General features: G+C 40.5%; 1 protein-coding gene and 1 non-coding gene across 2 annotated transcripts in view; both read right to left on the bottom strand.

Annotated features, from left to right (window-relative positions):
• Positions 1–21,570, bottom strand: part of UBN2 (ubinuclein 2) — a 63,327-nt gene extending 41,757 nt beyond the window's left edge. The window contains 2 exon segments of the mRNA XM_055335182.1: positions 15,508–15,600; positions 20,885–21,570. Coding sequence (XP_055191157.1) covers positions 15,508–15,600; positions 20,885–21,346 — 555 coding nt within the window. The 5' untranslated portion in view covers positions 21,347–21,570.
• On the bottom strand, positions 5,362–5,398 carry LOC129516249 (U7 small nuclear RNA). The gene has a single exon (XR_008665729.1). It is a non-coding gene; the product is annotated as a U7 small nuclear RNA (small nuclear RNA).
• Positions 21,571–22,644: the final 1,074 nt, after the last annotated feature.

Raw genomic sequence — 22,644 nt, 5'->3', positions numbered from 1 at the left:
ACCTCGGCCAGGTGATCAAGTTCAACATCAACATGATTAATTCACATTGATAACATGTACCTTTGATATGATGCAATAAAAATGGCACCTCTGTGGTCTTCTCTCAAAAGCTTATAATCCTAGTTAACCATGAGAAAAACATCAAACAAACTAAACTATGAGAAAAACATCAGGCAAACTAAATTGAGGGACACTCTACAAATAACTGACCAGTATTTCTCAAAACTGTAAAGGTAATTAAAAACAAGGAAAAATCTAAAAAACTGTCATAGTCTAGATGAATCTAAGGAGACAAAAAACTAAATGTGATATTGTATCCTGGATTGGATCCAGTAGATAAAAAGGGCATTAGGAGTAAACTAGTAAAATCTGAATAAAACATACAGCTTAATTAATAAGAATATACTAACGCTGGGTTTGTTAGCTGTAACAAATCTACTATACAAACCTAAGATGTCATAGGAGAGAGTGAGTGAGAATTATATGGGAAGTCTCTTATTATCTTTGCAACTTTTTTGTAAATCCAAACTATTCGTAAATTTTCTAAACCACAGAATTACACACATTAGACATACAAGAAAAATGAAACATGAGTGCATGCAAAAACTGGTGTAAGATCTGAAGTCTACTTAATTGTATTGTGACAATATCAATTTCCTACTCTTGATAACTGTAGTTTTGTAAGATATCACCAATGGAAGAAAGTGTCATTGGTACAAGGGGAATTCTCTGTACTATGTGTGCAATTTCATGTGAGTCTATAATCTTTTTAAATAAAAAGTATTTTAGGGGCACCTGGCTGGCGCAGTCAGTACAGTGAGATCACAACCTGAGCCAAAGGCAGAGGCTCAATCCCTGAGCCACTCAGGTACCCCATAGTGAAAGCAATCTTGAAAAAGAAAAATGAAGCTGGATGTATCACAATCCTAAATTTCAAGTTATACTACAAAACTATAGTAATCAAAACAGTATGGTACTGACCAAAAAAAAAAAAAAAAAGACACATAGATCAATGGAATATGATAGGAAGCTCAGAAAAAAAAAAAAACCCACGATTATATGCCCGACTAATCTGGATTAATCTGTGTGCCTCTCATGAATAAATAAAATTAAAAAACAAAAAGGAAAATACAGTATATTTATAAAAAAAAAAAAGTAAGTATGAAAAGTCCTGCCCTAAGAAACACTGCTTTTTAAAAATATTTTATTTATTTATTCATGAGACAGAGAGAGAGAGAGAGGCAGAGACACAGTCAGAGGCAGAAGCAGGCTCCATGCAGGGAGCCCGAATCAGGACTCAATCCCAGGACCCCAAGATCACATCCTGATCTGAAGGCAGGCACTCAACCACAGAGCCACCTAGGCATGTCTTAAGAAACTTAAAACAAGACAATCCACTCAACAAATTAAGTACCTAGCAAGTACCAGTCTTCATGGATTTTATAGTATTGTATACAGAAGATTAAATAAATAATTACAGTAATGATAAACAGTAGAAAGGAAAACATAGGTGGTACCAGACTTTTTTAAAAGAGGACTTTTTTTAAAAAAAGATTTTATGAAAAAGAAGATTTTATGTGTTTATTCATGAGAGACACAGAGAAAGAGAGAGAGGCAGAGACGCAGGCAGAGGGAGAAGCAGGCTCCATGCAGAGAGCCTGATGTGGGACTGGATCCCCGGACCCCAGGATCACACCCTGCGCTGAAGGCAGCGCTAAACTGCGGCGCTAAACCGCTGAGCCACCGGGGCTGCCCAATTTAACAAAGGACTTAATCAAAGTTTTCCTGAGAAGTTTATGCCCAAAGATGAGTGGAAGTAATCACTTTTGGAAGCCACTAAAAGGATTAGAATAGGGCAGTAAACTGATAATTAGTGCTTAACAAAAATCACTCCTGCTGTTATAGTGGGGAGTGTAGCAGATAGGGAAATCAGTTAGGAAGGAAAAAAAAATTCAGAGATTTGCAAGAAAGTCCCAAGGGGGGGGTATAAAAAATATATGAGTACCAATCATAATGATGATGATGATGGACTCACTGAATGCTAACTTTGTATTAGCACCTATTCTGTGACTACCTATTATTTCACTTTTGGCAAATGGGGAAAGCTAAAGCTTGGAAAGGGCAAATAATCTACAATCACAGGTGAAATAATTGAGCTAATCTTCAAGCTCATGACTATCTGACTTCAAAGTGCCCCTCTATTAAAAGTTCTATAAAATAAGGGTGCTCGGGTGGCTTAGTCTGTTGAGTGTAGGACTCTTGATGTCGTCTCAGGTCATGATCTCAGGGTAGTGGGATGGAGTATGGAGTCAGAGTCATGGGTGTGTGTGTGTGTGTGTGTGTGTGTGTGTGTGTGTGTGTGCGCGCACTCAGCAGGGAGTCTCCTTGAGAGTTTCCCTCTCCCCTGCCCCATCTACCCTCCACCACTTGCATTCATCAAATAAATAAATAAACCTTAAAAAAAAAAAGTTCTAGAAGATAAGTTAAAGAAGGGATCCCTGGGTGGCTCAGTGGTTTAGCGCCTGCCTTTGGCCCAGGGCATGATCCTGGAGTCTCAGGATCGAGTCCCACACTGGGCTCCCTGCATGTAGCCTGCTTCTCCCTCCACCTGTCTCTGCCTCTCTCTCTTTGTGTCTCTCCTGAATAAATAAAATCTTAGGGAAAAAAAAAGATAAGTTAAAGAATCTCTGGGGTCATTTTCCCACTTGGAGGCACCTTAGACTCAATACCAAAAATTGAGACCAATGTCCCCCTGTCAGTCACCTCCAAATTAGCTTCTCCCACTTAACATTTCCATTTTATTCATTGTTTTTCTTCCTTAAAACTCCACTGTTAGCTAAAATTAAAAAAAGACTGATGATACCAAACAAGGATGTGGAGCTAATAACTCTCCTACATGTCTGGTACAAAATGATACAGCTACTCTAAAAAGGTTGGTGATTTCTTTTTTTTTTTTTTTTAAGGTTGGGGATTTCTTATAAAGTTAAACATATACTTACCATATAACCTAATAATCCCACTCTTATATTTAGTCAAGAAAAATGAAAATGTATGTTCACAAAAGACCTGTATGCTAATGTTCAGAGCACCTTTATTTGTAGCAGCCAAAAACTGGAAACACCCAATATCCATTATCCAGTGAATGGATAAACAAACTGTGGTACATCCATATAAAAGGATTATCAGGCAATACAAGGGAAGGAACTGTTGATAACATGTAACACATGGGTGAATTCATACTAAGTGAAAGGGGCCCAACACAAAAGACTTTAAGATTCCCATTTACAGAAAACTTCTAGAAATGGCAAAACAAAAACAAAAAACCTATAATGACATGAAGTAGATCTGACATTGCCAGGCACGGACAAGAGCTGAAGGGAGAGGATTATTTGTAGAGAGGTAAAAGGGAACTTTCTGGGAAGACGAAATTGTTCTGTATCTTGTTTGTGGTAGTGGTTATACTACTGTGTACATCTGTCAAAATCCATAAAATTATACAATTAAAATGAATTAATTGTATGCACTTAAATTATCTTTCAGTAGTGATTTTTTTTTAATTTTTTATTTATGATAGTCACACACACACACAGAGAGAGAGAGAGAGAGAGAGAGAGAGAGAGAGAGGCAGAGACACAGGCAGAGGGAGAAGCAGGCTCCATGCACCGGGAGCCCGACGTGGGATTCGATCCCGTGTCTCCAGGATCGCGCCCTGGGCCAAAGGCAGGCCCTAAACCGCTGTGCCACCCAGGGATCCCTCAGTAGTGATTTTTATTTTTTCTTTTTCAGTAGTGATTTTTACATTCATTTTTAGAATCATGATGATTTCTACTTCAACTCTCTCCCCACAAACCTTTGTTCAAGTGAATATTCACATCTACAACTTCCTTTCCATTCCACCTGCCACTGCTATCTATAATGTTGGCCATTGTTTTTCATTTAAACGTATCGAATGCTTTAATTAGCCTCTCTTCCCTCACTTATCATAATATCATCTAATTAATATTTCTAAAATACCATTTCGTATCATCCCCCTGCCCAAAATGCTTCAAAAGCATCTCAGCTATTATAAAATAAATCCAAAACCCTTAATATGTCATTAAGTGCCTTCTACATGTTGATTTAGACTACCTTTCCAGGGGCACCTAGGTGGCTCAGTGGTTGAACATCTGCCTTCAGCTCAGGGCATGATCCTGGGGTCCTGAAATCGAGTCCCATATTGGGCTCCCCACAGGGAGCCTGCTTCTCCCTCTGCCTATGTCTCTGCCTCTTTCTGTGTGTCTCTCATGAATAAATAAATCTTAAAAAAAATAAATAAACTACCTTTCCAACTTTTTCTTGTAATTTTCCAAGGTGAACATTTTGATCAATTCAATCTTAAGCTTATCTTTCCTCTGCCTCCTCCTTATCGGGAATAATCTCTTACTCCTCTCTGAGGTCTCCCACCCTTCCCAGCTAGTAAGTTTTAAAACTTTTCTCCTTGATGCTTGCTATTTAAAATCAAAATCTTTTCCTGCTCTAACACTTTTTTGTCTAGGCACAGCAAGCTGCCTGTAGGACTTAACCAGGGAAAACTAAAATACAAATAGGTTCTGTTGAAATGGGAACAATCACACATACGCAGAAGTACAAATAACTCATGCATAACTAGAAAGATTTAGGAACATTTAAGTCTAGCTGAGGTGATCAGCGGTTACAAGAAAGTGTAGCTGTTATTAATAGTTATGAGTCCATAATCTAATATACGCAATAAAATGGCTAATTAAGTAAATGTGAATCAATGATAGTAAACAAAATGGCTAAAGCTTTACTTAGCAGTAATAGTATTAATCTCACTAACAATCCTTCTCAAAAAAAAGGGTTTTACAAGTATAAGATCTTCACCAACCATTATCAATTATAGTATCATAAGAATAACAAAGGTATAAATTACATATACTATGACACATGCATTCAATGTTAACAGCCACTTTAAAATAACCTGGTAAAGAATATTTAGTAATATAGAAGGCAACAAAAGCAGTATACCAAATACTATGTATAGTTCAGGCTATTTACAGAAGTTAATATTCATCAAGCTTTTGAAAGTGTTCAACCTAACTGGTAACTGTGGAGATGACATTAAAATGACAAGATCTTGCTTTTTTAATTCTCATATAAACAGTAGGATGTCATTTATGAAAAACACACCACAGCAGCATATGCCTATAGATGTAATATAAAATGCTCAAAGAATTCTAGCAAGCAGATAACCATGGTTTTTAGCAACTGGGAAGGGATATAATTGGAGGTATAATGAAAGAGATTTTGGTTTAATATGTATTACTTGAAAATTATTTTTCCTTTGGTAGAAACCGGAAAACCTGGTTTCTGGACAAATTCTAAAAGAGCTGAAACACTTCAAAAATTTTTTTTTAAGATTTTATTTATTTATTCATGAGAGACAGAGAGAGAGGCAGAGACATAGTCAGAGACAGAAGCAGGCTCCGTGCAGGCAGCCCAATGTGGGACTCAATCCCGGGACTCCAGGATCACACCCTGGGCGGAAGGCAGGTGTTCAACCGCTGAGCCACCCAGGTGGCCCTCAAATTTGTTTTTATTCTTTTAAAGATTTTATTTATTTATTCATGAGAGACACAGAGAGAGAGGCAGACACATAGGCAAAGACAGAAGCAGGCTCCATGCAGGGAGCTCAATGTGGGACTCAATCCTGGGACTCCAGGATCATACCCTGGGCCGAAGGCAGGTGTTCAACTGCTGAGCCACCCAGGTGTCCCTCAAATTTGTTTTTATTATTTTTTAAATTTTATTTATTTATTCATGAGAGACACAGAGAGAGAGACAGAGACAGAGACAGAGACACAGGCAGAGGGAGAAGCAGGTCCCTTTCAGGAAGCCTGATGCTGGACTCGATCCCAGGTCCCCAGGATAATGCTCTGGGCCAAAGGTGGCGCTAAACCGCTGAGCATCCGGGCTGCCCTCAAATTTGTTTTTATTTTATTTTATTTTATTTTATTTATTTTATTTTATATTTTATTTATTCATTTATTTTATTTATTTATGTATGTATGTATGTATGTATGTATGAATGATAGAGAAAGAGAGAGAGAGAGGCAGAGACACAGGCAGAGGGAGAAGCAGGCTCCATGCCAGGAGCCCGACGTGGGACTCGATCCTGGAACTCCAGGATCGCACCCTGGGCCAAAGGCAGGCGCCAAACCGTTGAGCCACCCAGGGATCCCTTCAAATTTGTATGTATTTATTTATTTATTTATTTATTTATTTATTTATTTATTTATTTATTTTTATCTTTTTAAGATTTTATTTATTTATTCATAGAGACACAGAGAGAGAATGAGACGCAGAGACACAGGCAGAGGGAGAAGCAGGCTCCATGAAGAGAGCCTGACATGGGACTCGATCCCGGGTCTCCAGGATCACACCCTGGGCTGCAGGCGGCGCTAAACCGCTGCACCACCAGGGCTGCCCTCAAATTTGTTTTTAATAACAAGAATGTATCCATGTGTTACCTGAATGGTTAAAAATAATTTTGTAAGTGCAAGAGAGCACATTCATAAGCATATAAGCATTTTCAAAAGCCCTGAAAGGCTACAATCCAACTGGTTATGCCTGGCAGTGGGATTATAGGTGATTAGGTGATTTTTATTTTCTTCTGTTTATCTGTATTTATATATTCTTTTACAATGAACAAAATCTATGAAATATGTAAATACAGAAATACATCTCTAGGAAAGGAAACTCAGTGATTATCTCTAAGGAGGAAAATGGTTAGCTAGGAGTCAGGAATAGGAGGGAGATTTACTTGACATCATATTTCTTTTGTATCTTTTGAGTTTTTGTTAAGTACATGTATTATCTGTTCAAGAATTTTACTTTCTGAGGCGCCTGGGTGGCTGAGAGTCTGCCTTCAGCTCGGGTCTTGATCCCAGGTATCCTGGGATCAAGTCCCACATTGGGCTCCCCATGGGGAAGAGCCTGCTTCTCCCTCTGCCTGTCTCTCTGCCTCTCCCTCTGGTCTCTCATGAATAAATAAATAAAATCTTTAAAAAAAGAAAAAAATTTTTCTTAGGTGTGGACCACCCAATGTTCAATACCATTTGGGTTTTCACTCCTTATATGGTTCTGCTTCCTTGTCCTTTGGACAAGCTGTATTTGACAAACTCACAACTTTAAGCTCTTTCTTAAATCCCTTCCCATTAGCCAGGGTTAAATAGTCTTTCCTCTACCTATGGCTTTCTGCCAAAGCATTTATTGTCAGGCACATCCCAGTTCCTTCCTTCATCAAAGAGGCCATCACAGTACAGTTTTCTGGCCTCAATTTACTTTTCCTCATTCTTCTGGCCTTCTTGGAAACTCATCTCCCTTGGCTCGCCCTCTCTGCCTTACCTCTTTTATTTTCCACTCTCTAGTTCTCTAGTTCCCTAATGGTGCTCAAGTCCAGTGATATGCAAATGGTATAAACTGGAACCAAATGGAGAGCTGCCAAAAAGACAATTCACAAATATTAAAATTTCACTTTGGGACGCCTGGGTGGCTCAGTGGTTGGGCGTCTGCCGTTGGTTCAGGGTGTGGTCCCAGGTCTGAGGATAGAATCCCATATCGGGCTTCCTGCATGGAGCCTGCTTCTCCCTCTGCCTGTGTCTCTGCCTCTCTCTGCCTCTCTCTCTCTCTCATGAATAAATAAATGAAATCTTTAAAATAAAATAAAATTTCACTTAAGGAACTCAAGATAGATTGTCAAAAGATTATATTATATAGTGTCCTCCCTACTAGGCCTATTTTGAACTGGTCTCTTTTCCAGCAGCCTTAGCAAGGAGACTCCCTGCAACAGAATCAGTTTTACTTGATAAACTCCCTGAACCTTTGCAGTTGTTGATGCTTCACAGTTTACATGATAAATGCCTACGATAAAAACACAAAGTTTATTTTCTGAATTAAAACAAACAAACACCTTTTGAGTTTTGCTACACCTAAAATGAAGAACCCCATTTAAATCTACTCCCCTAGGGCACTAGTTTACTATGACTCAGAAGAAAATGACTTACTGAATCATTAGTACCTGCTTAACCTGATAATCAGTGTTTCAAGCCAATGCTGTCTCATTACACTATAATACTAAGCTAGAAAACAAACAAGATGTTCTTAGCACAGGACCCTCCCTCACCTCCCTCCTAGTTGCCTCCAAGTAATAAGAAACCGAACTAATAAGCAACATTCATTACCTATGGAAGACAGAGGAAGCATGACACTGATGCTAAGACTCCAGTCTTATAACTGAGAAGAAAATATTTCTTGGTTACCAAGCTTCCCTATTTGTCTAGCCCAGTCACAACCTTATCCTTTTCCATTTCTTTTGATTTCCTTAACCTACCAATAGAAAAAAAGGGAAATTTAAGTCAGTAGAAAGACAGGCAAGAGCTGACTTAACAGCACAGATACAGTGTAAACAGATTTCTTTAATCACGACTTAGGATATAGGGCCTTCCTTCCAAATAGCCTAAAACTGCTGATTCTCGATCATTCCTAATGGATTTAAGGAAGTTGAAGAGAATTTGTTTAACTCAGAGGCCAAGGCACTGAAAGGGCATGTCATGTCACACGATTACCACTGGTAACTGCAACAGAGAAAACTATTACTCAAGAGTTCTTCCTTGCCCTGTATTTATTTTATTTTTTTTATGTTTCTTTTTTTTTTTTAAGATTTTATTTATTTATTCATGACAGACACACAGAGAGGGAGAGAGAGAGGCAGAGACAAGCAGAGGGAGAAGCAGGCTCCATGCAGGGAGCCGGATGTGGGACTCGATCCCGGGTCTCCAGGATCCGGCCCTGGGCTGAAGCCCTGGGCTGCTTTGGCAGAAACTAAACTGCTGAGCCACCCGGGCTGCCCCTTGTCCTGTATTTAAAGATGATAGATAGATAATAGATAGATAGATAGATAGATAGATAGATAGATAGATAGATAGATTTGTTTGTTTATGATAGACATAGAGAGAGAGAGAGAGGCAGAGACACAGGAGCAGGGATAAGCAGGCTCCATGCTGGGAGACCGATGTGGGACTTGATCCTGGGACTCCAGGATCGCGCCCTGAGCCAAAGGCAGGTGCTAAACCACTGAGCCACCCAGGGATCCCCCTTGCCCTGTATTTAAGAACCCCCAACCTTATAGATGTTTTAAAAGGTTACGAAGCAGGGACTCCTGGGTGGCTTCTTCCTCTGCCTAGGTCTCTGCCTCTCTCTCTGTTTCCCATGAATAAATAAAATCATAAAAAAAAAAAAAAGCCGTACAAGAAAATCAAGATTTTTCATACATTTTATTAAGAAGTTTATTAACTCCATTTGAACTGCTTTTTTTTTTCAACTGCTTTATAAGACTGCTCAGAATTACTTTTATACATGAAATCTACCTTTATTCTCCCTCTTAAAATAAATACAAAGCTACTAGGGCTCTGAGAGTCCAAAATCACAAAGAATGAAGCAAAAAAATGTGGTATTCAAAGTCTATATGGTAAAGTAAGCAAATTTTAAAGTCATAATGTGATTTTAGAAATGCTAATAAATGCTTGGCAGACTACATGCCTTCCTATTCCATGGGTCATTCAGATGCAAACAGTCTTAGATGAGCCCCTGCTAAGCACCAGATATTGTGCTAAGCACTTTCATTTAGATTATTTGGTTTATATCCAATTCCAGAATAGCATGATCTTTCAAGATAGCTGGAGTAACAGAAAAATCACAAAAGAAATCTTCCAACCACCACAGGTTATCCTATGCCCGAGATGGCTTAGAGAAGAAGCCTATACTCATCAAAGTGAACAGCATTGGCTGATCTGTATGGTATTATATGGCCTCAGAAAACGCACACACAATCTAGAAACCATCTAAAGATTGAGTTAGAAATTGAGGATATTCAGCAAAGTAGGATTTTTACCTTAAACATTGGGAGACTTAAAATTGCCAATGAGGGGGCACCTGGGGGGCTCAGTGGGTGAGCGTCTGCCTTTGGCTCAGGTCATGATCCTGGGGTCCTGAGATTGAGTCCCGCATCAGGCTTCCTGGAGGGAGCCTGCTTCTTCCTCTGCCTAGGTCTCTGCCTCTCTCTCTGTGTTTCCCGTAAATAAATTTAAAAAAAATCTTAAAAAAAAAAAAATTGCTAATGAGGAAAAGAACACAAGCCTCTTTAACCTGCCTATAGTAACCAACAAGAAAAATTTGGAGCCTATAGAAAAGTGTTCAAAGTTGGACTTAGCTCTGTAATAAGATTTATGTACAATAACCAACTTAGAATACTCGAGGTAAAATTAAGTACCGAATAGTTCTATTGCTTTTCCCAAGAAAATATGTAGCAACTGATGCTGAACATGCATTGTCACATTACCTGGAGAGTAACATAAGGGGAACAAGACAAGGCAATAAAAACAAGATAGAGGGAAAAAACAAACAATTCAATACAGGGTGCTATTTTTATAATTTTACACTCCCTATAATTTCTATTACTGCATTTCAACTACCAAAAACTGTCTCAATCCTCCTTCCCCAAGCAATTGCTACAAGTGAAAAGATACGTCCCAAACTCCACAATTCTCCTTCCTTCTCCCACGAGTGATGGCCTTTTCCACTTCACACAACTCCTCTCCAGCACTTGCCAACAGCTACACATACTCAAGACCACAAGAAGCCCATAAACTTGCCTCCACGCTTTCCAAAAACCACTCAATTCATTGCTAACATCACTTATAGACCCAGCCACCCCTCAGGGAATCGTATTTGTTCCTGTATCTGAAAACCCCCAATGGAGTTTAACTTGCTCAGTTCTCTGAAACATCCTGCAAATGCATCCTCCTCCACAATGGAAATGGCAAGCCCTCCCACTTGTTCCAACCCCGCCGATTCACAGAAAAGAAGGGGCAGAAAGAATGTAAGCATAGATGGACTGATGAATTAAATAAATTAGAAAATAAATGGTGAAGTATACCAATGCCTCCAACTAGGACTTGAGAGCCGGATATGCCCCACAGATGTTTTGTTTCGTCAAGCAGGTGTTTTAACCAGAGCCAACATTTAAAAGTAAGAAAAGAAAGAGGAATATCCAGATTTCAGCCTTCTTTGGAGAAATGTAAAGATCCGGCAACCCTAAGCCCAGGTCCCTGTGAAGTGACAAGGGCTGAAGCTGAATAGCACCTGTTTCCTATTTCAGACAATCCCCCAGCTTCACTGTCCCCCTACCTGGCCTGCTTTACCGATGCTTCAGTGGGCATGCTGGGGACATCTGAATTTGCTACTCCTGAACTACAGTAAACTATGGTTAATAACAATCTTCAGTGATTGTTTAAGAATGATCTTTTGTGAGAACCTAGCACTAGACAAAGTATCCTCTACCAGGCCACTTTTGGCTCAATGATTATCTTAAAGGATTCCAAATAATGTGTATTATGGTCTTTTAAGACAACCCTAGTAAACCTGTAAACAGTGATTGAAGGACTAAACATAAAGGCCATTTGGAACAGAATGCCTGAACTAAAAAAATCAAAATCAGCAGAGTAGTTAATAGAGTTTGAAAATCCCATACATGTTTATGTTAAAAAGAATTTATGACATATACAGAATAAGATGGAGCAGTTCTCTGCAAGAGTGATATGTTTAAATAAACAGTATTTCATATTTAGCACTTTAAATATTTCCAACATTAAAAATCTATTTTTTCATCTGACGTTGACAAAACCCGTGCTATAAATATAAAGTTGGCTAGGCAGATCTTGTTTTCCCCTCACAGATACCAAAGCATAAAGACGCCAAGAGCCTTCACTAAGGTCACCCAGCTAGTTAGTATGGCAAAGACAGGAGCAGAATCCAGCTGTGCTAACTCATAATCCTGTGCTCCATCCACTTCAATACATTGTTGCTGCCTCTTATCCACTCGATATCCTACAAAGGATAGGAAAGCTATTCCAGGGATTACAGAGAAATGTGGTTCCACAGGAGACTGGAAGAATCCATTCAATGATTCTGCACCAAAGTCTCCAAAATTCCTTCCAATTTCAAGAATGGAACTGGCCCTTCTGCTCACTTTCAAATCTCCAGTCATTTGATTCCATAGGCACTACACACTACTGTTCAGTAGTACATTTGTGTATCATATATATGTCTCATCTTCCCAAATATTTTGAAAGTTCCAGGAGAGGGCAAGTATCATGCCCCTTTATACATTCAATACAAATGCTTACTTTATTATTTATACAAAAAACTATACCTCTTGTTCCAAAAAACAAAGAACTAGAAGTGACCTTAAGTGAATTTCAGAAATAATGATAAGGACATCTAAATTATAACATGAAGGAAACAAAAGTAAGAAGAGAAGGTGGCCAGTTTTATGTTTTATAAACCTCCAAGAATTGAGTCCTCTTTTTGTCACTGCGAAAAAAAAATTTTTTAAGGGAAATGTAACCTTGGTGGGTTAACATTTTACAAGATTTTACATACAATATTTAAAAGTTTCTTTATTTAAAATATACATATACATATAATATATGCATAAGTATAAACAGACATAGACATCGGACTTTGCTACCTCTGAACACCAAAAAATCTTTGTTGTTTAGGAGTGATCTTTTGTGACAGCCCAGAGCCTAGAGCTGAATGAGGTGTCTTCTCTCAGGTCACTTTTAGCTTGATGATTTTCTTACAAGAGTCCAAATAATTTGCTATAATACACATATTTAATACCTGTAATATGCATAGGGCATAAAGGCTTCATAAGGTAAGACATTTTAAATCCTCCACTTAGAATGAAAACAAGACAGTGAGTAAAATAAAAATCTAGAGAGCAAATACAGATAACAAGAGCAACATTTTATCCCTGCACAATGACAGTACCTGGAGATATCCCAGTTATTTGGAACTCAATTTTACACATCAACCAACCTCTTCAGAACATTGGTTTTTCCATGCCAAGTACCATCCAAAGGCTCCTCAAAAATATTTTTTTTAAAGATTTTATTTATCTATTCATGAGAGAGGCAGAAATACGGGCAGAGGGAGAAGCAGGCTCCATGCAGGGAGCCTGACATGGGACTCAATCCTGGGTCTCCAGGATCATACCCTGGGCTGAAGGTGGCACTAAATCACTGAGCCATCCAGGCTGCCCCTCCCTAAAAACATTTAATGCTAACTATGAGGCAACACATCATATACTGAATCACAACACTTATAGGATCATATGCTAGGAATTTTTCCATTTGCGAAGGACAATTCTAATCCGTAGTTTCATAACCTATGCAAAATTAAGTACTCTAATGTAGTGCTGGAGAGAATGGAAATTGGTAACTTAGAAACTTGTAATATATACCCAAACTAAAAAAACACGTAAATCTTTTGACCTAAAAAATTCTACTTCTGGGAATCTGTCCAACAGATAAACTTGCAAATGTGTGAAATGTCATGCTACAAAGTAATTTAGTGTAGCACTATTTATAAGAGCAAATTTTTGGAAAGGACTCAGATCATTTTGGAACTGGTTAAATAAATTGTGGTATGTCCATACAATGGAATACCATGAAGCCCTAAAATAAGGAGAGATAAGAAAACTCTCTTTGTACTGATATGAAAAAAAAAATCTCCAAATTAGAGTACCTGAAAAAAGCAAAGAGTAGAATTGTATATTCTGTAATATGTGTAAAAAGAGATGTGGGGGCTGGGGGTAATATATGTATATACAGAGATATACATAAAATCTCTCTGAAGGACCCCAAAAAATGTTACATGCCTCTAGGAAGTGAGATTATGTAGGTGAACAACAGAATGAAAGATTTTTCATTCCATAACTTTTGAGTTCTGAACCATGTAAATACATTGCCTGGTTAAAACATTAAATTTAACCAATGTATTAACTTGTAAAACAAACCCATAGGGGTGCCTGGCTGGCTCAGTCAGTAAAGCATGCAACTCTTGATCTTGGGGTCATGAACTCAAGCCTCATACTGGGTGTATAGATTACTTAAAAATAAAAATCTTCGGGCAGCCCGGGTGGCTCAGCGGTTTAGCGCCACCTATAGTCCAGGACCTGATCCTGCAGACCTGGGATCGAATCCCACTTCAGGCTCCTTGCATGGAGCCTGCTTTTCCCTCTGCCTGTGTGTCTCCACCTCTCTCTCTCTCTCTCTCTCTCTCTCTCTCTTCCACCTCTCTCTCTCTCTCTCTCTCTCTCTCTCATGAATAAATAAATAAAATCTTTAAAAAAATAAAATAAAATAAAAATAAAAATCTTAAAAAAAAAGCCACAGTATGTTAGGATTTCTAATTTGAGAACATTATATTGTAATTAAACACTACAGTTTAAGTAACAATTTTTGCTATTCTTTCCATCAAAACACCCACAAGTCCATCCCTAAAATTATCATATAGTCACAGAATATAAAGCCAGAAGAAGCCTCGAAAAATATTCAAAAAAAGAAAACCATGGTCTGAAAAGATTAAATAATTTCCTCAAAGGACAGTATGTTGGTGGTCAAGTATGGCCCACACAGTGACTCACATTCCAAACTATTTTCATATATTTCCCTGACCCCAAACAGATTCTTCATTAGCACAAGAAGCCAACAACTGTCAACCAAGACCCCAGTTGCATCTGGAGGATGACATGAACGACAGAGCCAGTGTAAGCTGACCTCCTATTTCTGTGAGATACTTTCCAATGCTCACAGAAGAACCAGAAGGGGTCTTGCTTTTCTTGAGTTATGTTTTAGCAAAGTGGCCATGGAGTAAAACCATAGGATAAACATGGGGAGGGAGAGAGATTTCCTATAATCTCAATTATACCAGAAAAATGTGAGAAAAAAATGTTAAGCAACTTCACAATCAGGTAATCAGAATTTACTTTTATATTAAAACAAATATCAATCTATTTATGGCATAGAATGTAAAATGTACATGAATTTTTAAGGTAAATAAGACACTTTCAAAGAAATTTCATGCTGCTACTGATTGATTCTGCTCCCAGAAATGTGTATCCTAGAAATACACACATTCATTCTCTTAAACTCTAATGAGGCAGGAAGGCTTGAGAACTACTACACCAAAGGCATTAAAATAGCCTTCTCAATGGCAGTAGAAAAGGCAAAAGATGAGAGCCAGGCAGATCTGGCTAAACACCCTGGTTCTTGCCACTGTGTAACCTTGAACTCAGAGCATCAGTTTCTTCATGGGTAAAATATGGTCAGTATTACTTAATATGTAGTTTTACTATAACAATGGTAGATAATATATGTTAAGCAAGCTGCCTGGACTCTAGAAGGAGTACAATAAATGATGGCTACTATTATAGCCATCACAAACCTATCAGAATCTTTGTCTAGCCATTTATTTGGATTCAATTTATGAGACTAAAATAAAGTGGGCAGTGGATATTATAAGCCCTCCCAATCAGTCACCAAGAGAGAAAAAAAAAAAGGCCAATAAAGTAAAATTACCTAAATGCAAATATATTATACTCACATATTTCATTTCAAACTTCTTAGCCAACATTTCCACTTCTTGCCTCTCTTGATGTTCATCATTAAATGGGTCTTCTGTGTGAATGGGCTTCTTCTGATTCAAAGTAAATAGGAAAAGAAATAGAAGTATTAATATTACTTCAACCAGAGTTGAATATATCCTTAAACTTAAGAGTTAAATTTTCCAAATATTAACACAAGTAAGTTAGAAGCATTAAAAGTAACTACAAAGAAATGTTGGTTTGTAGCAAAAACACTTGCAGCTTTAACGGATTCTTACACATTCTCAAGTTTTTCGGTGGTGAAGAACTCAACAATTCAAATAGTCTCCTCTCACAAAATGGTCTGTGGTCACCCCTCTCCAAAATAAAAAGACCAAAAAAAAAAAAAAAAATCCCCAAGAAAATTAAGTGAAAATGAAAATCCCATTTATAACTCTAGTTTGAGATCTTCCCAACAAAGATAACCGCTTTAACCACGAAATACTTCTCAAAGAATCTCCAGGTTATTAATCAGCATCAACACTGAATCATCTGCCCTGAGCTATCTATCACAAGGGTATCTGTAGCTGCTTCAGCCTTCTGTTGAGGCTCAGCATCAAAACCTCAATCCATACCACTATCCTTCTTGTCCATGGATATTCATTCAGGGAGTACATACTTTTAAACAAAGCTAGAAAAGTGAAAGCTGGGCAGCCCGGGTGGCACAGCGGTTTGGTGCCGCCTTCAGCCCAGGGCGTGATCCTAGAGACCAGGGATCGAGTCCCACGTCGGGTTCCCTGCATGGACCCTGCTTCTCCCTCCGCCTGTGTCTCTGCCTCTCTCTCTCTCTCTCTCTCTCTCTGTCTCATATGAATAAATAAACATGAATAAATAAATAAAATCTTAAAAAAAAAAGAAAGAAAAGTGAAAGCTGCAAATAAAAAAGTTACATTACCGTGGCTTCCTTCTAGCCGGGGAGGATGAAAGTTTAACATAATACATGGCTTTAAAAAAACCACACACACAGCTAGGATCCCACATTTACCATCTATTTACCAAAACAAACAAAAAGATAAATCACGTCCTTTACTCAAGTTTACTATTTTAGCAGACACATTTCATTATACATAGAGGTTTTCAATTCAAAAAGGGGGAAGGGGCAGCCCTGGTGGCTCAGGGGTTAAGCGCTGCCTTCTGCCCAGAGCGTGATCCTGGAGACCCAGGATCAAGTCCCACATCGGGCTCCCTGCGTGGAGCCTGCTTCTCCCTCTGCCTGTGTCTCTTCCTCTCTCTCTCTCTCTCTCTCTCTGTGTCTCTCATGAATAAATAAATAAAATCTTAAAAAAAAAAAAAACAAAAACAAAAAGGAGGCGAGGAGCTGCACATGAATTAAAATGATAAACGCTACTTGTACCTAATTATGGATGGCTGACTACAAAGTTAAGTTTTAAAAAAAGGAAGGCTAGATGTTTTTACTGAATTACATCTTCAAGTAATTAAAAATAAAAATATTACAACTGAAATACTGGATACAGAAAAAAGTACAGAAGGGACTAAAGATCTGCACACTTTGGAACTAAGACACTTCATTCTGGATATGAAAGCTATGATTAGTCTAAAAATATGACAGAAAAATATGAAGAATATAAAACAATCAGATCTAGGGCTTTAGAATAAAAGATACTTTTAAACTTTAAAAAACTGATCTTAGAATTTATTTTTTTAAGTATCTATTGTAATAAGTAATGTATTTACAGAATCCTTTATCCCAGTAGGAGTTACCAGTGGAAAAAATATATATGATCTGAAAGGAATAAATAAACCAGCAGGAAGAGATTGATAATGAAATAAGAAATACTAGGTATGCTCAGGGGGATAGCCTTAACTTGAGACTGAAGGACACTGGGCAACCACCATGCTTTGACATTATCAACTTTACTTCACGTCACTGTGAAGGTCTTACTACTGGTCTGCCCCATTTCATGAACATATATTTTTACTAAGAATCACCTTATATACCATTATATAATATTCTGTATAGAATATATATAGAAAAGAATCAAAAGTAACTCTTACTCTTGATAGTCTATAAAAATAGAGTTAAGAAAAGTGACTCACTTTTCTCTCAGATTTAAGGAATAAACCCCTACCCACAATCAAGGCTCTAAGTAAGCTTTCTATTTTTCAGGTGAAATGACGATCTGCAAATCAGTAAATATCAAAATTATCAACTACCCACAGGTAATAACATTGTAATAATTTTGTCCTTTGATGTTAACTCATTAACACCATCCTCAGATCTTTCACATTATTGAAAATATGCAGTATGACAAGCAACATAATAGCCCAGAAATCTCTAATAGTATTAACTACATTGGCACTATAATAACTTATTTTTCTTTTCATAGTAAATGCTCAATTAATCATGTTCACAAGTGGATATTCTGGTTAACGGATTCTCTGGTTTACTAAGAGTTAAACAAAATTTACTTGCTTATCAAATTACTGCCAGAACTTATTTCTAAGTTCTGTACTATTACTCTTTAGCCAGAAACGGTAAACAAATTATCTTTGAGGATAGAGATGATTGCAATGCCTCAGTCATCATCTTGAACCACCTCAATCAGGGCTTAGTAGTCTACAGAGGTAACAAGGTTAAGGGTTTAGTTAACCTGTGTCCTTAAACCTGACAAGAAGGGCTTTTTTCATACTTTGCCAACATACGCTCATTTAACTATGCTTTTCCTTTTTATTAAAAAAAATAAGAGTACACAAAAAATTCTGACTGCATTCAGTTCATCAAGGTTTTAGTGTTTATTTTGTATTTATGAAGGGGGGGTGATTTAAATGTATCCCAATATAGATGGTATTCACATGTGACAGATTTATACCAATAACATAAACTAAAATCTTATTCAAGATGGCTATTTCAAAATTTAGAATCTTTTTTATTTTATACGATCTCTTTCCCTCTTTCTATTTAAACTGTTACGTGATAAGTTGTTCAATTACAACTCAAAATTTAGACTATTTAGAAAATATTAAACATCCTTAAAAATAACTAGACAAAAAAAAAATAAATAACTAGACTTCCCTTGAGGGGAAGAAAAACCAAATTTGAGAATCACCATTCTGCAGATCAATTCTATTGATCTCATTTTGCTTTTTGTTGGTTTCTACTACCAGGATTTCCATTCATGGAAATATGACAACCTCATTGAGAGAAATGTTTTCTATAATTCCTCATGTAATAAATATGTTCATTGGGAGTAATCATAGATAAATCTGCCAAAACTCAGGTCACAAATGTGCATTGTATTTTTTGTCCAGAATACAACAAATAATATGTGGCTGAATATATAAGAAAATTTGACCAATATAACCCTAAATTCATAGTATAAACAGAAAAATTAAACTGAATTATTTATCTTTCATGTACTAGTTACATAAAACTAGTAATTCTGATTATTAGATTAACAAGGTAGGGTGTCAAAATTAACTTTTTGGTCATAATTTAAACATATATCTATGATTAATTTATCATGGCATGACTATCATAGCATTAAAGAGGCTCATACAGAAATCTCTGTATGTCTACCGTAATTCTCATTTTAGTTCACTTTGGCAGGATCCTCTACATTTAAACTATACAATTTTAAGAAATTTTGTTTGACTAAGAATTGGTATTAGTATGGAAAGAAGTACTAATAAAATTACGCGCTTTGTGCACTAGCCTCATTTGTTAGGTGGGGGGATAATGGCTCCTACCTCCAGGAGCTCTGCTGAACTAAATTCCATAAGCCATGTACCTTACTGAGAACTGTGTCTAGCAACCACACAGGAAGAATTCAGCAAATGTTAGCTACCATAACATAGCTCACGATTTATGAAGTAGGTTAAGGAGTAAAACTGCAAACTCACTTAGAGTAGGAGATCAAATACAATTTATTTGAAAAATGCTCCGGTCCAATGTTTTCAAAATTCTTGTGGGGAAAAGAAGAAATAACATCACATTTATAAATAGTAGGGGCACTAGAGTGAATCTGAAGGATACAATGTTTGTGCAAATGGCCAGAATGATCTCTACCCTTAACAAGTCTTTTTGGTTGCAAACATTTAGTACTGATTTGACCACACAACAATATTTGTAAATAATGATCAAAAGATTAACTGGCCTTAAAATAAACAAAACCCAGGGACACTGTTTAACATATTTTTAAACTAAAGAATCATTCATTCAACTATAAAGATAGTTGAGAATGAAAACAAATGACTTCTGGGATCCATTAGACCTGTGCTAAAGCAACACCTGATAAAGAGCATAATCTCTGAACAACAGAGGAAACTGTTCTCTTACGTTTCCCTTTCTAGCTTGCGTCTAAATACCACCAAAACCTACAATAAAAATGACCATCACCAACAAACCTCTCTCCTATCTCCCTTGTTCACCAGTTCCATCGAAGGCACACCTATGTATTTTCGACAGTTCCTAAAAAGTCAAACCTGTTTTGGTTTTGGTTTTTTTCCCCATCATTCTCCAAAAATTACAACGGCCGGTGCAACACCAACACCCTCCAGCTTTTGGACCTATAAGCTAATGATACACACTCAAATAGGAGTATTATGGGTCGGCGCCAAAAAAGCAGAAGACACCTTCCATTCAATCACAGTTTAAAAAAAAAAAAAAACTCTATAGAGAAGACAAAGCTAAATAGGTTTACCAATACCAACGTGAGAGAAAAAGAACCAAATAACTAACCCACTTCATCATTCCTACAGTGGAATCTTCAGTCTGAAGACGTTTACTCTCAAACCCCTTCAAAGAAGAGAAACAGCCCACGCACGCAAGCACATCTCAGGCGCCAACCATAACAAACAGTGATGAAGAGGAGGATGACACGGAGGGGTGACACTACCTCGCTGCTTGCATTGGGGGGCGTGTCCCCCAAGGTTTTTCTTCTTTTCTACTGGAACGACTGCTGGAGCTCCGCAAGGAAAAGCCAACCACGTAGCTTGCAGAGCACCCCCCCCGCCCCCAATTTAGTGTGGGGAGCAGAAAGGAGTCAATTCTGAGGTCGCGAAAGGTGCAGAGGAAAACCGGCTCCGGGCGGCCTCCGGAGCGGGCGCACGAGGGAGGGGAGGGGGGTGGTCGGCGGAGCCAGGTGGGAGCCGTAGCCGTAGCCGACCCCGGGGAGCAGGGGGGGAGGGGAAGCAGCACCCAGCACTCGTCCACCCACTCGTCCACCCGCTCGGCCCCCGCGCCCTGCAGCCCTGCAGCCCACCCTCCCCGGCGACCCAAGACGCGCAGAGCGGGCGTCGGCAGGTGCGAACCACTGGTAAAGGCGGACGCGTCCTGAGGCTCCCGGGGTCTGGGGGGTGAGGGAGAATCTTCTGTACCCGTTGTTCTCCGCACAGCAGCAGCTCCGGGTAACTGAACTCCACGCAGCTCTCGTCGGTGGGATCCTTGAGCACCAGCTCCAGGCGCACCGTCTCCCTCGGCGGCCTCTGCGGCGGCTCGGCCCGCGAAGCCGACTCCCGCGGTGGGGGCGGCTGCAAGTGCAGCTGAGGGAGCGGCGGCGGCGGCGGCGGCGGCGGCTCGGGCCGCGGGGGCTCCCGCTGCAGCGACATGGGCGGCTCGGCGCGGCTGACCTCGCGCTGGGGGAGCGGCTTCTCCCGCGGCGGGGGCTGCGCGTCCGCCCGGGGGGCAGCCTCCCGCGGGGCCGGCTGCTCCGCCCGGGCCGGCTCCAGCCGGGGGGGCTCGCGAGGGTGCTCGGGCTCGCGGTCGGCCCCCGGGTAGTCGGCCTCGCGCCGCCTCACCGGTGACAGGCTAATAAACGCTACTCTGCGTGGCTCCGCCATCCCCACTGTTCTGGCCCTCCGCCTTCGCTCGAGCCGGCGCTCGGTTCTACGCCGAGTTGCTTGCCTGCCCGCCCTTCCTTTTGCTTTCCGTCGCTTTTCTTCCCTCCACCACCCTCAGTCGTCTCTGCCGACGCCACCGTGAGCGCGCACCGGGCCCCCTTCCCCGCCACTATGTTCTGATGGGCTCCACCGCCATCGCCAGGGTCGCCGCGGCCGCCATGTTGGATCCCCCACATAAATAGAAGCAGGCCGCTGAGCGGGCGCATGCGCAGACAGGACACGCTCGCGTCCACCGTCGTGGCTGTGGCTCAGTTTTCCTCTTTTCCTCCCAACAGTCTGGAGTCCAGACAGGTCAGCGGAAGTGACGTCGTGGCAGGGCCGGTTTCCTTGGAAACGAAGACGCCGTCTGCGCCCTTCCTAAAAGGGAGGGGTCTGGGGTTTCCCGAGCTAACCGTGCGCACCCGGAAACCGGCGGCGCGCGTGAGGGGCCCGGCGCGGAGCGGGCGCCTGGCTGTGCCGGGGACCGGCCGGATCGTGGCGCGGGGCCCCGGGCGGCACACACTTCCCGCGTTCGGCTCTAGGGGACCGGGGTTGTCAAGCGGGGTGCGCGAGGAGGAGACGGAGACCGGGCTGAGGGCGGACGCGAGGACCCGCCGCAGCGCCTGCCCGCCCGGCGCCCCGCGGCGCCCCGGGACCCGGCGAGGGCAGGAAATGGCTCCCCGCAGCCAGCCTGGCGGTGCGGCGGCCGCCCACGGGCCTGGCGCCCCCCGACCGCCGCCGGCTGCCCTGGCCCGGCCGCGCGGGCCGCTCAGTGCGGGGCACCGCCGTGAAAACGCTCCATAACGTTTCGCAGTTGGGGTAACTGAGTAAACGGAGAGTTCCGGGCTCGTCCGTGAAGCCTCAACTGTCGAAACCAACAGGACGCTTCTCAAAACGATTTGGCGGCGCTTTAGGGAACGCGCTCTGGAGGCAGAACGCCACCGCGCCCGACTCGAGGCGGAGCGGGGCCGTGGGCTCGCCTCGGAGGAACTCCTTGGGATTCAGATTTAAAAGGACGACGGAGTTCTTGCCCGTTTTCCTCCATCAAATAGGAAGCAAACCCGAGGTCCCGGACTCTTCTCCAGATCCTAAAGCGAACTCACGCCTTCTGCTCATCCCATTAACCGGATTGACGACGTTAACATCTATTGATGACTATTTGATGGAGTCACTATGACGTCACACTCAATGTAGTCGGTATGACGTCATAGACAGATTCTCAGCGTAGTCACTATGGCGTTATAGACAAAGTCTTAATG

This window comes from Nyctereutes procyonoides, unplaced genomic scaffold (assembly GCF_905146905.1).
Source record: "Nyctereutes procyonoides isolate TBG_1078 unplaced genomic scaffold, NYPRO_anot_genome, whole genome shotgun sequence".
NCBI classification, from domain to species: domain Eukaryota; kingdom Metazoa; phylum Chordata; class Mammalia; order Carnivora; family Canidae; genus Nyctereutes; species Nyctereutes procyonoides.
Note: the sequence above shows the minus strand (reverse complement) of the source record. Positions and strands in the feature narration are given on the sequence as shown.